Source organism: Microcaecilia unicolor, chromosome 10, assembly GCF_901765095.1.
Source record: "Microcaecilia unicolor chromosome 10, aMicUni1.1, whole genome shotgun sequence".
NCBI lineage: Eukaryota > Metazoa > Chordata > Amphibia > Gymnophiona > Siphonopidae > Microcaecilia > Microcaecilia unicolor.
The window spans coordinates 160,928,239-160,945,037 of NC_044040.1; the positions used below are offsets into that span (position 1 = coordinate 160,928,239).

General features: G+C 41.9%; 1 protein-coding gene across 9 annotated transcripts in view; it reads right to left on the reverse strand.

The window, feature by feature from the left end:
• SPSB4 (splA/ryanodine receptor domain and SOCS box containing 4) overlaps window positions 1–16,799 on the reverse strand; it is a 226,757-nt gene that overhangs the window by 140,767 nt on the left and 69,191 nt on the right. For all 9 annotated transcript variants that reach the window (XM_030216659.1, XM_030216656.1, XM_030216662.1 and 6 more), the window contains exon 2: window positions 767–1,612. In XM_030216659.1, coding sequence (XP_030072519.1) covers window positions 767–1,460 — 694 coding nt within the window. In that variant the 5' untranslated portion in view covers window positions 1,461–1,612. The remainder of the gene's footprint in view (window positions 1–766; window positions 1,613–16,799) is intronic.

The window sequence follows — 16,799 nt, forward strand, 5'->3', positions numbered from 1 at the left end:
TTTAGTCTGATAAAGGAAACCATTAAAAAAAAAAAGCTTGTCTAAACTGCTGAGAATTTAAGAATTTCATTTACTGGCACAATGCGTTGTGCTGGGATCCAGAGAGTCTCCTTCAGAGGCCAAAACATATTTTTGACCACCACCCACACAATCTTTTGCAACCTGTGGGAATAATCAGCTGGGGGGGGGGGGGGGGGGGAGAGAAGCATTCCAGTTCCAAGAACATTTCTTCTCACAGAGGAGACAGAATACATTCTGCTACTATGTAGCACACAGGAAATATGCAACTCCTAAACTTTTAATATTTTTCATCCAATCAGATCTAGGTTTGCAACATCACATTATGGTTTGTCAAAATCCAAGGGGAAGCCAAACATGAACAGACATCTCTAGCAATTCACCGAGGACGAGACTGGCAGGGTAACAGACCTTATACTTCATACAGGCCATCACATAATGTGATTATAATAAGAAGATCGCAGAAAGGAGCTGCACCATCAAAATATTAACCAAACAAATGGCAAAGCTGCTATTTTCCTATCTAAATTAATATTTTAATTGTTATTTTGCTTTGAAAACCTCTTAGGCATTCATATGATAAGCAGTATATCAAAGCTGAAACCTTGAACCTTGTAAGCACACTGATACTACTCTACAGAACAAGAAACTGAAAAAGCAAAACACTGCATAATTCACAGTAATTAGCATTTCATTCCCTACATAAGGACATATGTTTATATTAGAAAAAAGTGCAAGTAACACTTACGATCAAGTCCATTGATGTATCTCATAGTTATTTCACAGTGTCCCCATACTGCACTGACCACGGGATAAAGTTTTTTCCCTTTCAGTCCTCTGAAGGCTACTCCAAGATACTGTCCATCTACTATGAAACTAAGAGTTCCTTCATCCATGTCCAAAACCACCAGTAAGGAGTCTGGGAGAACAAAAGATTCATCAGGCTCCAGAAAAGCTGGATATGTCACCCCTGGCTGGTTTTTGCAGTTGTGATAAAGCTTATTGCGTCCCAAATCCCAGCCCCAAGATTCACTATTGCTCCCAACTAATGATGTATATCCTACAGAATGTAATGGTGCTTCTGCCGTCGAGATACCAACCACAGCATGTGTTCCTCGTTGCCTTGTTGGCCAATGAATCTGCCAAACATGCAAGCCCCTGGTGTATCCAACTTTGCCCCGGATGCAATCTGTGCTTTGGGCAACTGGGTGCCTGTGAAATGTTAGTTTGTCATCTTCCTTTACAAAAATATTTAAAGATCGATCTTCATTATTCCAAGCATGTTTATATTGTATTTCTAAGGAGGCACAAGGCATATCCAGCAGCATGTCCAGTCGAGCAGGTTTGCAAAAATCTGGGCCTCTTAGTTCTCGTTTGACGGGTCTGTATGGGGGTTCTCTGACATCAACAGACTTGATACTCCCTGAGATTTTCTGGCCCATTGCTTGGCTGCAGATTCACAGAGGGAAAAATGTTGACTTTGGCCTAATGCTACCTCATGAAAGCACTTTCACACACAGCCAAATGACTTGACAAGCAGACTGATTTACTTCTGTTCCGTGTACTCTGGAAGTGATATTTTCAAAGAACACTCCTGTAAGAAAACAAAAAAAATTTCTGTTAAGTCAAAAAAAAAAAAAATCAGTCTAGACCAAAAAATCTTTAAGTGAAAGCTATGTATCTTTCTGTCCCTTGCATCAGAAACTGACAGCTCTCTGCACATCTGTACACTGTACTGAGTAATCCAGACGCCAGCCAAAAACAAAATGTGTGGCAGGATATTCTGAGCCCACAGTGAAGTACAGACAATAACTTCCTCTGATTCATAATGCAATGCAGACATTCCCCCCCCCCCCAACCTTTCGCCCATCCACAGAAGTCTAGCCAGGCCCTAGTCACTCGACAGACACACATAGCTAGCATTCTTTCAAATAACTGTTCAGTTTATTTAAACATGAAACTAAGAAGGGGCTTTTTCCAACTACTAGGCCAACTGCTAGGGATGTATGTGGAAAAAGATTTTCATTTTGAACTTGTTTGCTTTATGTTTTTATTATATTTATGCAATTCTAAATGTACACCAAAGATTAAACCTGTAAGGGAAATAAATGAAAAATAGAATTAGTTAATAAGAAAAAAAATACTCAAATCAAAGTAATTTAACTTCATTCTCCACTATTTTCTTTCAATCTTTTTGGTTCATTTTGTGCTTTCATATTAGCAAAGGTTTAGAACTTGTTTTAGCTTGCATAAGCCAACTGTATATCTTAATTCACAGTTATGTCCTTAAAAAACCCCCACAAAATCAATTTGCCAGTAAACAAAATAGTGTCTTAAAGCAATATGTGCTATTACTAACAAATGCATCTCATTACTCTACAATATTCTTTTATTTTAAAGAACTTTTTAATAAAATTGGGGGGGGGGGGGAGGGAGGGAGGGAGGGAGGGAAGGGGTAAATATATGAAGAAATTAGGTCTTACCTGATCATTTTCTTTCCATTAGTTCTTCACACTATTCCAGGACAAGTGGGTAGTTATGTCCATCGACCAGAAGGAGATGGAAAATCCAGAACTGAGCACTACTACCTAGCCACGTGCTAGCAGCCCAGTTCCTCAGTATTGTACATAAGCCAGCACAAAACGAACCTAAATGCATGAACAGCAACTAATCAACCAAGGCAAAAAAAACCAAAAACAGACAGGATCTAGAACAGTGAGCAGGGCAGTCAGAAGCAAAATAGGCCGAAAACACCGGGAGGGCTCCTGGAATAGTGTGAAGAACTAATGGAAAGAAAATGATCAGGTAAGACCTAATTTTTCCTTCCATTACGTTCTATCCCACTATTCCAGGACAAGTGGGATGTTCAAAAGCAATCCCTGCGAGGGTGGGACATCGGCCCTGCTGCTCTTAAGACCGCCACACCAAAGGACGCATCTGACCACGCAGCAACATCCACCCTATAATGCTTGCTGAAAGAATACAATGACAACCACGTCGCTGCTCTGCAAATGTCTACCAAAGACAAAGACGTCTCTGCCCACAACATCGCCACATGCCTAGTCGAGTGGGCCTTCAAACCCAAAGGCGAAGCCTGGAGCCACAACTGTCGCATTGCGGAGACCGCCAATGACATGCCTTTGGCCGAATGCACTGCGTCTGCTAGATAAGCAAGACCTGCCTCCATCCTAGCCCCCCCACGAGCCACTCCTGGCCCCCTACCTTTGATGCCATTGCAGACAGGCACAGGCCACAAAGGAACTGCAAATCGCAGCCTGCAAGCCCAAGGCAGCCACCACAAAGGCCAGTTTCAGGGCCTGCTCCAATTTCTTATCCTGAAGATCCTTTAAGGCCACCTCACCTTCCACAGGCAAGGAAGTCTTCTTGGTGACCGCTGTCACCAAAGAATCCACCTTAAGAAAGCCCAACTTCTCCCTTTCCTCCGGAACCAAAGGGTAGAGACGGGCCATGGCTCTCCCCACTTGCAGACCCACCTCGGGGGTATTCCACTCTGCAGAGATTAAATCCTGAATATCTGGATGCATCGGGAACGCATTAGAGGGCCCTAAGCCCCCGCATGGGACCAGACTGCTGGGAACCTGAAGAATCCCCCCCCCCCAGGTTCATATATGGGAAGAGCCGATAAGGACTCCGAAATCAATGCACCCAATTCATCTTTTTGAGAGGGTCATCCCTGTCTCCCGAGGAGAGCTCCCCCTGCTCTAAAGGCTCCATGAGCGAAGCCCCCCCCCCCCCCGATGAAGTGGACTCCGCGTCTGACCCCGGAGAGATGGGTGAACAACCCTCCAAAGGGTTGTCCAACAGGTTAGGCTGAAGTATCTTGGGAGGAGGAGTAGGCAGAGCACCCCCCCCCCTTCAATAACCGCGTGACTGTTACCACGGCCTGCTAACAGATCCCCAACTCACTACCTAGATCCTGAAACAGGGTGTGCACTCCCCGAACTCTCCAACCCCCTCACCTCCCCAGCCAGAACAGACACCGCCACACTGGAGCAGTTCTGATACAGCCAGAAGAAACGTGTCTTTTTTTTGTTGTTGTTGGTTGCTGCACAGGAGGGAAATAAAAGGGAAAAAGGCCTCTAGGCGGGAGCAAGACAGGGACCCAGCACCACCAGGTATGTCTAAATTTACTCAGGTGTGATTCAACTGGAACCAGTCACCAACCGGACCAGGAGAAACCAACTGGAACTCAGCGAAACGAAGTTATGTCCATTCACCTGCTGGAGATAGAAGATACTGAGGAACTGAGCGGCTAGCACGTGGCTAGGTAGTAGTGCTCAGTTCTGGATTTTCTATCTCCACCTGCTGGTCGATGGACATAACTACCCACTACCTGCTGGTTGATGGACATAACTACCCACTTGTCCAGGAATAGTGGGATAGAACAATTTGGAGAAATTCTCTCCATAACGGCAGTGAACTGAGCCAGAACACGAACCATAATTATATGGTCAAAATGCACTTATCAACAAAGTATAAAACAGACTTCATTTATTGGAAAGATGGAACATTTTGATCCAACCTAATCATCTCTCTATAAAGCACAGTATATAGTTTAAATTTTCCTTCCAACTACAGGGAAAACTGCTCACATACTACATAAAAAACAAACGATGCTACTTATGAAATAAAAACTTACAAGAGATGTCCAATCGCAATTTGTAGGACATATCCATATGTGTGCATAAAGAGTAATTTTATTCCTCAACATGGTAAATTGAGGCATGACCATATGCAGTTTAAACTATCTTTAAAAGGTATCAGGTTACTTGTTAAGTAAAATATCAAATTCAGAAACAAATCCCTAACTACTAAAAATTACTCCTATGTCTCCCCTCCATATCCTTTGCAACCTGTAGTTTACATACAGGCAGTATGCCTTTGCCAGTCCTAGAAAGATGTCTCCAAAACCTCATGTCTTGCTCCTTTGGTTGGCAGGAGTTATTACAGTAAATGTGATATCTTTAATCCAAGGAAGGGAGAGCTATCTTGCCAGCAGCATAACAGACTATTGCTGTCAAATATATTAAACCAAAATGGAGTTCAACCTAAAACAAAAAAATTAGACAAAGGGTAAACCCTTTTAGAGGTTTCTGATTTGAGGGGAAGAAAAGGGATGCTAAGTTGAGCAGTGTGCTTATTCACAAATATCCCTATTCATTTGGCTATAGTTATCTACCTTTTCCATTTTAAAATATTGATTTTAGACATTGAAGCAACAAATTTCATATCCATTCAACAGGATGCGATCTATAACCTTCATTTAGTAAACAAAACTACTCATATTAAAATGGTTCATAAAGTAATATTTCTCTTGAGTTCTCTAGCATGCCCCCTCCCACCCCCTTTTACCTAAACATTACAGACCACTCCAAGTTCATTGGTGTCCACGTAACAGACTTTACTATATTAAGACTTCAATGCTGTGTGACTTTGAACATTCAATATATTAAATGGACTTTTGAAAAAAATATTAATTCTTTAGTGCCAAACACTAAACTAAATTTAATGTATAAATTATAACCTTACAAATAGGGTTGTACCAAATACATTATTTGTATTCAGCCGAACAGTGACATATTTGAATACGAATAATCTGGGGCTCTCTGCAAATCCTACTGAAGTAAACACTTAATAAAAAAGCAACATGAAATCAGATATCATTTGTTATGTTAAAGCTCAATGCACATTATTTGTATTCGGTATTCGAATTTGGCCAAATATTATTTTTCATTATTTTTATTTGGCCAAATAGTCACATATGCTATTCGGTACAGCTCTACTTACAAAAGTTCTCTTCATTACAAATGGGCAAGTAACTTCAGAACCAATATACCTGCCCTATTCTGTGCTTGTCAAAATTTACATGCTTCCAAAATCTGTGAACCCTTGTGGAGCATCAAACAAAAAAAATTAGTACAATTCATACATACCCCTTCTCTTCCTCATCCCATAACCAATAGGGGTGTACTTTTTTTTTTTGCCACCCATCTCACATCATCAGAACATATAATTTACCAAAACCTCCAGGGGACTAAGACCCCATCCATTCAGATATCAGACAAACTGGAAAAGGAGAACACACAGGTAGAATACACTGTTTTCTTATTACCAATGGGAAGGGAAAGGAAAGGAAAGGAAAGGAAAGGAAAGGAAAGGAAAGGAAGAGCAAGGCTACCAGATTTCCAGTCAGCGAGTCTCAGATCCTTGTTTCTTGAAATGCTAGTAATAAGAAAGCAGTTTTAAAGGGGAGGGGGAGGATGGATGTGGAATAGAAGAAGAGATATCTACTACAATTCTATATGGGGGAGAGTTCAATCTAGTTCCAAATAATACCTAACACACACAACATTCTTTAAGGTTTTCTACCACAAGAATAGAATTGCTGAATCAGCATCCCTTTCTCCAATTATTCTCGACTCACACCCAGCATTCATCACTTTTCACACTGATTTGCAGGGAGAGAAGGAACAGTGAATGTTGGGAAAAACACTCTAATCGGAAGGGGGGGGGGGGCAATATCTCCAAATTGCTTACTCTTGGCCAGGGCTGTGGAGCGGGAGTCAAAGTCAGAAGCAATTTTGAGTGGATTCAGTTGGTAAAAATACCAACTCCAGCTTCAAAGTAAAAAGTTACAACATAATATATAGTAAATTTATAATTTTATACTTATATAGTTTTTCTTGTTCAAGTTATTTGTTCATACTTCAAATAAATATACTTTGTGATCCATTGGTCCAAATTTTAGACAAAGAAATAACCTATGCTTCTGAAATTAGTCAAATTTCTCTTAGGATTTTTGTCTAAGTCAGACAGTAGAAAAAGGAGTCTGAAAAGGTTTGGTGTACCAACTCCACAGCTCTGCTCTCACCTGATTAGAGCTCCAGGTATCTTCTCATCCCCCCCCCCCCCCCCCCCGCTCTCAGTTGAGTACCAAACCTTTGCAGCTCAGACATCTAAGGCACAGAGCAGAACTATAAATGTAGCCAAAGCGATTACTGCCAATTGGAAGTAAAAGAGTAGGCCGCAGCTTTGTTAACAATTCTATAAACTGGCAACAGAAAATGTGAACAGTAACATCCCAAGCTACATTTAAATTATGACAAAGACACCCTTTCTCCCCAACTACTCACTTTGCCAGCTAAGTATCAAATCAAGCAATGTTCCATCTCCACCAATCTCCGCTCTCACAGCTCTGCCTTCACAGCAAGAGCCTTGAAGCAGGCATGAGCCTACCACACCACAACATGGAAAGAGCAGTTCCTGAGAAAAAGATCCATCCCTATATCAGGTAAGTGTAATTTTCTGTGTCTTTTTCTTTGCTTTGGTGAGCCTGGGTTAGACTGTTCCCCCATCTCACCTACCTCTCCTTTCTCCTTACCTTACCCGAGTTTTCCACCATTCCCTCTAAGGTTTGCTTGTAAACTCCTGTCATGAAGTGGCATTCTTTTCCATTGTTAAGGATTTTATAATATTGTAAACTGCCTTGGATCAGATTTTGTTTAGCAGTATATCAAGTTGGTGACTAAACAAAAACACCCCTGCCAAAGAGCTCCACACACATGTCAACCCAATTACGTCTGAGCTGGTAAACCCCACCCCTGTGCCATCAGCCAGACCCCCATCTGCCTGTTGATCTTTACCAGACACCAAGTCTGCTTCCTCACCGCCAGATGAGCCATCCTGGGAATTATGTCAGACCAAACCACCTGGGAGGTACCAGGACAGTATGAATTTTAAATCATCCATGCCTAGGAGTTAAGTGTGCCAGTTACAAAATATTAGGAGTTACAAGCCTAACTGCTAACAGTTAAGTGTGAGCACTTACACCAGCATTTGTCATGGCATAAGTGCTCACACCTAAAGCTATTTAAAACTGTAATGTTCTATTATAGACCTCAGAATGGGACCCAAGCGGTCAATTCAAATGTCGCTTAGAACTATTCCCAATATCGTCACTGTTCCATATTACTTTGATACTGAATATGGACCAGTGACAATATTGGGAATAGTTCTAAGCGACATTTGAGACTGATCACTTGATACATTTGAGGTCTATAATAGAACATTACAGTTTAAACAATTAAATGAAAGTTGTATAATATGAGCAGTTAATTTTCTATCGAGGGTGAAAAACTTAACTGCTTGTTAAATAAGACTTTAATTCATTCATCTGTGGAAACGAACGTTGAACACACCTAAAGCTTAAGCACGAAACTGAAGACTTACACTAGTAATCTGTAAAGACATTTCGGCGGAGACCTTCCATTACAGAATTTATGCTTAGCACACATACTGGCACCTAAACTTTGGTGCCCCTTAAATTTACCCCACACATTTTGTTACACACAGACTTGAGGCAAGGCAAAACACACAGTCAAAGGACTTGTTATATATACACACCAGCGTCCTGTTGACAAAGCACACCAGGTCCAAAGTAAAGAACACCAATGACAACTTCAAAACAAAAGAAATATCACTTTATAGGTTAATGCTGCTATACTTTTTTTACATTGAATCAGTTGATAAGCAATGAGTTTATAGCCTAATCTTTGGTTTTCTTACAGCAAAGACAAATAATGGAGCTTATTACAGTAGACAGCATGATGGTAAGCAGTAGAGTCAAGGAATGATACTAGAGTCAACGGCACATGCCTGCCATTTTATTCATACTGTGTAAAGTCAGAATATCTTCATTTAGTTTATTTTCCCATGTAATTTAAGGGAATTTTCATGTTACCTTTTTTTCTTTTATGGAGGCAATATTGGAAAGAGTATGCTTTTTCAATAAGAGCATACTTCTGAAGGCACACTATTCACTAATATCGTATGCTTTTTCCAAAAAAAAAAAATAACCAAAATTTTAGGGATTCTCCTCCCCCCCCCCCCCCCCCCCATTCCCGTATCATTTTGGGCAAAAAAACCATGAAACATAGGAAATGGCATTTTCCATGTCATTTCAAATGAATGGACATGTCTAGTGTAATATAAATTATTACAAGAGTCAAATTTTGACTGAAGGATAAACTGACAAGGACTTCAATGGAAGTCTGACTCTAAATATGTAAATTCCCAATACACATAGAAGTAGTTAAAATGTAAATGTAATAGAAAAGTCACCCAACATGGTCCACATTTCACCTGTACATAGGGTGCCTCAGGGGTATCATACCACATGGGGATATTTGGAAAACTCACAATCCCAAATTAATTAGTGGAGATGAGCACAGAAGTAAAAAGAACATGGTCACCAATAGGAACTACAGCAGTCTCCTATGCTCCTCCTGTTTCATTTACACTGCTGTGCTCATCTCTACTAATTAATTTGGAATTATGAGTTATCCCAATTATCCCCATATAGTGGTATGATACCCCTGAGGCACCCTATGTACAGGCGAAATGTGGACCATGTCGGGGGACTTTCTAATAAAGACATTTGCATTTTACCTATTTCTGGACCCACTGTGTGTTGCTTCTACTTCTGATGTGGATCTGAAGAGCCCCTTAGTAGAAAGTTGCACAGGGAGAAATCTAACCTGTTCCCACCGCAAGTAATCTCCATCCCCGCTCCAACCTACCTCATTGATGCAGCCTAGGGAAGGAGGAAGCAGCTGCCATCAGTAATATTTCCTGCTTTTTGTAGCAGCGCCAGCTAGCCCTTCCTCCCCATGTTCAAATAGTGTATGCTCAGTATTGATACAGAGAACTGCATGAATGCTAAACCTTGTGGACCTGCCTCCCAGAAACGCGGTAAGATCCTACCACAAATATCTCAACCTGCACTTCTCCAGTTGCAAATGACTGAAATACAAACTGACACACGCCACCACCTTTTCCTACTTGAGCACGCAGCTGTGGAATGATCCTCCTACAGACCTGAAAGCTATTGACGATGTAACTAACTTCCGCAAATCTCTGAAAACTCATCTCTTCCAAAAGGCATACAAGGAAAATACATAGCCTACAAACCACTTCAACAGCTCACACAATGACCACACCTCACCTCTAACTGACATAGCTCTTCCCTGTCTATCCTCAATTACCCAATCTTTAAACAGCAATAATTGTACTCAGCATCAAGAAACGTATATGCTTATCTTCTCTTAACAACATTCAAACTATAAGAAATGTACCTGTTAACACGAAATGATTATGTCATAACCACACTCTGTAAGCCACTTTGAGCCTGCAAATAGGTGGGAAAAGGTGGGATACAAATGCAATAAATAAAATAAAATAAATCACTAGCACATACTAGAGCAAGAAGTTACGAGGGATAGGACCACAGTGGCAGAGTGAGGCTTTTTTTCAAAAACACACTCCCACCAGGCTAGCCCTGGAGGGAAGCTTTGGTGTAGAGAGCAAAAGTGACCGAGTCAGGCACAGACAGTAGTCAGAAAAATTTCATCTTGGTTTCAGTTTTGATAACATCTAATTTCAATTCCAAATCAATTCTTGTATACCACTAAAATCCCCTTTTCTGGGGTTTAGTGCAGGTTACATTCTAGGTGAGAAAAGCAAATAATGTTAGTGTGAGGTCTGAGAAACTAATGAATGAGACTAAAAATATTAAGGAAAGGATAATGGCTGATACTAGGAGGCAGAAGTCATGATGGATTGTTATGAAGCAGTCTTTGGGAACAAAATGTTTTAGCCTCTTTTTGAAGTTGAGGTAGCTGTTTTCTGTTCTGAAGGGAATAGGTAGAGTTTTCCATATTTTGACTCCAAGAATGGGGGAGAGAGAGAAGAAATCATGGGGAAGAGAGAGAAGAAATCTTCTGATTTCTAATTGTCTTTTGGAATGGTGATGTTAGCATAGGAGACAACTTTTCAAAATTATTGGGGGTACTAAACCCAACAGAAATGACCTCTCCCTGGACACAGTCAAGAAGTTTGTTCAATATTGAGGGTGCTCAAGCACCCACAGCATCCACAGAGTTGGCTCCTATGGATGCTAGCATCAGTTGTTGTTTCAGTCTGTTAGATGGGACCAGACATAGTGAAGCGGTCAAGCCCTGTAGGATTTGAAAAACTAAACAAGCAGCTTTGAACCAGAGTCTTTCTGCTATGGGAAGCCAGTGCAATTTGTTTAGATGAGTTGAAACACTAGTATATCTGTTAAATCTGAATATTAGTCTAGTAGCTGTGTTCTGCATGATTTGCAGTTTTTTCTGATATTGACAGAATACCAATAGAACATTACAGTAATCCAAGCGAGCAGAACATTTGGACTAACAGTGCTAAGGCTCTTTTCTCGAAGAATGATCCAACTAGACGTAGCCGTTTTATTTTGAATAGGGTTTTCTTCCATAGCTGGTTAATATGGGAAGTGAAGGTGAGAGAAGAGTCAAACAAGGCCCCCAAGTACTCTAGTTTCACATTCGACTGTAAAGATTTGACGACTGGTCAAAGATATTGATGATGGGACCTCAACTCCCTGATTTCTGAACCACGGACCTTGGGTTCTTTGCGCATTCAATTTCAGTTTATTGGTCAGGGCCCAGGTGCTGACAGCAGTCATACCATTTGCTACAGACTGAGTTAGATCTGTGTTTGATGCTGTCACTGGTAAGAGAAGCAGGATGTCATCCGCATCTATAGTTCATTAAGTCCCAGGTGTATTGAGACAAGGGATGACAGAGATTGAACAGGATAGGTGAGAGAGGAGATCCCTGCGGGACCCCACAGTTAGGAGACCAGAAGTTGGAAAGTTGGTTGTTTTGCTTGACAGAATAACTTCTATTTGAAATTCGCTGAACCACTTGAGCACAGTCCCTGTTATTTCTATCTGATCCAGGTGTTTGAGTAGCAATGTGTGGTCAACTGCAGCAGTTGGGGTTCTTTCCTGCCCTGAAGAGGCCACTAGACCACCAGTGTGCATTGAGGTAGGTTTGGGGAGGGGGGATCGCTCACCTCTACTTTCATGGGATCCCAACAGACCTGGATCCATCCCTACAGGTGCCCCATGGACCTGGAAAGGAACCCTGCAGAACCCATGGGATTCCCACTAACCCGTGCAGCTTTCTACCTCTTTGCTCTCTGCTCTAAAGAGATACACAAAACATTTGCAGCTATACTAAAATGATGAAAAGTTACAGTGCTGAAAGCACGTTCATTGTTTTCCAGAATAAGGCCATATTGGTATTTTTTAGGAAGATCCTTAATTACATTCTTTCCCCATAACTGATTATGCAACAAGAGCCTTGTATAGTCAAAAGCCTATTTGGTGCAGGGGTCCTCTGGGTAAAAAGTCAAACAAGGTACAATCAAACTGTAAATCAAAGTGGGTTACAAGGTTGTGCATTTGAAAAGGAAGCTACAAAGCACTGACTGTATAAATTTGAAGCTAGAAACAGAACGGGCAGCAGGTAGCCAAAGCAATGTTCCCCTCAACCCTCAGAACATGCACTCCAGGTTCAAAGAAATTTTTGTTAAATTGCATCAGATCACCATCTAGTAGGAAAATAAGCTACTTTGTTTTTGTAAGAGCAGCACTGCTCAAACAGCTATGGTGTTCATTCCTTTGAAAAATTAGTCTATCCAACCATGATGATTTTGGTAAGAGCTGTTAAAAACAAAAGTCACCACAAGAAGAAAACAAACAAAAGACCGGATGTATTTGAGCAGAATATGCTATTATGAACACCACAGGAGTGAACTATCAGCACAACAAGAGATGTACTTGTAATGCACACCAGATGACCGACTCCCTCAACTTCCTTAGCTCATTTATCAAGGCTTTATATCAGATGAAATGCATTTCAATAAGAAACCTTAATACTGTAAGGAATTCATGAAATACTGACATCTGTTAATAGATTTAGAAAGTACTCCCACTAATAGACAGACTGTTCAAGTGCTTTAAGGAGTCAGAGTGACACACTGCTTCAGTCATACCTGGAACACCTGTTAAGACCATTTGAAGAGCGTTAAAATACATCCAGGACACACTGGAAGTTCTGCCCAAGAATTCATTGCAGGAGTTAAGTTTGCATACACATTAAGTACCGTTGACAGGTTTATATAGCTATGCTGCCCTCCTCCCAATTTATTTATTTTTTAAATTTTTATTTATAACCATTTAAATTTTTACAAGCGATAAAACAACTTGCTGGAAATACAGAGAAAGTAATATGTAGGAATTGTTTCAGTCAGGTAATTCTATTCGCTTCCTTAGACCACTAAATAGGGAGAGTGAAACAAGATAAGGAGATCAATTAAACAGTAAACAGAAAAAAAAACCCAGTGGTATTAACCTGATTATCCCCAGATATTACTCGTCTAATTCATTATTCCACATTGATCATCTGGTTGGCTTCATCAAGACCACAACGGTGTATAGTCATATCATTTCATTGAAAACATACTTATTGTCCAATATTAGTTAGAAATAATATATCTGATTACATTCTCTCTCTTTTAAAAACCAGAAGTTATTTAACAATATATATACTTAAGTCTCTAATTCAAATCCCACTGATTAAAGTAATCCTAGTTTTCACAGGCTTCACTCCTTTTAAAGTAATAATTTGAGGAAATATTTCTGAGGAAAACTTTAGAGTCATACCCGGAACTCTGGGAAAAACAATAATCGATATTAATCATCTATAATAATATTCATTTTATTATTCAAAATTTCTGGTCTATTATCATTTTCAAAATCATAACCACTTCTTGCTCATGTAGAATCATTTGTTATATCAATTTTTTTACTCTCAAAGGGTTCAGTTGAATTGTCCATGTAACTCTCTAATAAAATTATATCTGAAACAAAATTATTTACTGCCACCGTTAGGTCCCGAAGCGCCTTCCAGATGGTATTCAATGTAACCTCCGAGGGAGCCAAAAACTCCAAGTTGATTTCTCATAGGTGTTTAGGAGTGGTTCCGCTGATTCGGGTCCTCTGTTTCAGCATATACCTCTAGCTCACTCCTCCACTCCTTTGGGCATGGTGGTTGAATAATTCAGGAGCGATGTACTTGTTTTTTCCAGGTCCAAGAGCGTCGACGCTCCTTCGCCGGTGCTAATCAAAGGACTCGCCAACCCTTTCATCTGTGGGCAGTTCGTCGCACAGCGGTCCCGCACTTGCTGCTCAAGGGATAAAACGCTGGCCATCAGCGGCTGACCGCCGGTTGTCCCCTTCCTCTCAGTTAAAGTAACTGCAATTGCAGAGAGGAAATTTACGTAAATAATATGAAACTTCAGAGGGCAGCTGGGCCGTTGGGCATACGAACTTCAGGTCACCATCTTACCACTCTCCCAGTTTGGGACACTCTTTGTCTGGTTTCTCCTCAGAGGCCTGTCTGATATGGGTAACCCTTCAGCATAGCCCTCTACATCATTGAAACACACAAGCCCCTCCACCCCTACAAGGTGGTGTCCCTTCGGAGGGGCCTCCTCCCAATTTAAACCCATCTGAACTCTAGATCACCTTCCACTCTGCCATTTCTAGGTTGGGTGTAATGCTAAGACACCAGACATATACAAGTTTAAATTCTGCATGTGTTGTGTTGAAGTTGCAAGCTTTCAAATCCAAAAATTGAGCACCACTACATGAGACTAGTATCAGCAACATTATGGTCTAGAAGCAGTAGCTCTACCTATGAGCAAGAGCAAGGCATTCCCCTGTTGCTTCCTTATTGGTTGAGCTGTCACAGTCTTTTCTTGGCTCAGGCTTACTACCAAAGGATATACATTACATTTGTAGTAAAAACATTGCCAGTGTCATTTAAAATGTGCCATCAGATTATTTTTTTAAAGCAAGCCAGATTAAAGTCAGTCATCTTTAGATTTTTGAACACAGACACACACGAGTGTTTACCAAAACATGTTAGCATTGAAACACAGAAAATGATGGCAGATAAAGGCCAATCCAGTCTGCCCATCGATATCATCCGCTATGTCTTCCTCCACCTAAGGGATCCCACATACCTCTCCTATGACTTCAATTCAGATACAGTCCTCGTTTCAACCACCTCCACTGGGACATCTTTCCATGTATCCACCACCCTTTTTGCAAAGAAGTATACCTTAGATTACTTTCAAGTCTACCCCCTTCAACTTCATTTTATGCCCTCTCATTCCACAGCTTCCTTTCAGTTGAAAGAGACCTGCCTCCTGTGCATTTATGCCATGGAGATATTTAAATGTCACGTTTCTGGTAGCGATCACCTCTGCTCGGAGGGTCTCAAAAATGCAGGCCCTATCATGCCAGGGCCTATATCTGTCCTTTATGGAGGATTTGGTGTCCTTGCGTATGGTCCTCATCCTGTCTGCCGAAGGTGGTGTCCCGTTTCATGTGAATTAGGAGGTGTGTTTGCCCTCCTTCGGGGTGGGAGGCTCTTCTCTTACAGATCGGAGGCTCCACAAACGATGGCCGGAGGGCGCTTCTCTGGTATCTAGAGAAGACAAATGAGTTTCATCTCTGATCACCTATTTGTACTCTTTCATGGCCCTCAGAAGGGTCAGGTGGCCTCCAAAGCGTCTACTGTGATGTGGATTAAGGCAGATATTGAGTTCGTCTACATTGATATTTATCATCCGGTGCCTCAAGAACTGAAGGCCCACTCAGTCAGGGCTCGAGCAGCACCTTGGGCGGAGGCCCAGATCGTTTTGCATGAGGAGATTTGCAGGGTGGTGACATGGACTTTGCTCCATTACTTTGCTAAGCACTACCAGTTGGATATTCTGGCCAGAGTCCATTCGGACTTTGGCAGAGTGATCATTCGTGGGGGTCTTGTCTTCCTCCACCTATTAGATCTGCTTTGGTACATCCTACTGGTTCAGAACAGTGTAAGCTGACGTTACGAGGAGAATTTTGTCTTACCTGATAATTCTCTCAGTTAACTTTGTTGTTCTGAAATTCTGCCCTTGGAAGACCTCAGCCTGGGGTTCTGGGTATGCTCTACTGCTCCCTTTGTCATGGAGCGCCTTCAGAGCAGAGTTCCCCCTGGACTGGTACAGCAGTCACCTTGGTGACTGCTGTGACCACAGTGCCCACCTTAGGAAAGACCAATAACTTTCAACCTCCTCTGGTGTGAAGGTGATCCAGAGTCCTTGCATCTCTAAGAGGACCATCTGGATTTTCCCACTGCACTATCATGCGGATAGAAGCCTCGTGTAAAGGAAATGCTTAGGGGGCCCAGAGAGCCTGTTCAGCAGCGAATCCCCCTCAACAGAGTCCAGTCAAAGTTTGCAACAAAGAAAGGGCCTTAGTAATCTCATCAATAAAACGAGACAGTTCCGCTCACCAAAAGGGATGGATCGCATGGGACCGCATCTCCTTAGCAGACTGAGTGACCTGTGGACTGAGTCAGAGACAGCCTCTGAATCCTCCCGCCTCCAAGGTAATCTGCGCCTCAGGCACCCTTCCCTCAGTCCTACACTGCTTAGGATACAAACCAGGACCCCAACCAGAGGCGGGGGGGGGGGGGGGACCAATCCAATTGGAACTGCTGTAGGACCAACTGTGCTAAGCTCAAGGCTCTAGGGGCCCCATCGGGACCTCCCCAATGGACCAGAGGGGGGGGGGAGAGGCCCCCCACTCCCCCAAGTCCCAATGTGGAAGGGACAGGTTCAGTAGCTGGAGAAGAAATCCAAAGGGAGACAAAATGGCCAACATTCCCAAGGGGAGGTAGACCCCCCACTCCCCCAAGCCCCAATGTGGAAGGGACAGATTCAGCAGCTGGAGAAGAAATCCAAAGGGAGACAAAATAGCCAACTTTCCCACCAAAAATTGGGACTGTGGCTCCTGATGCCTC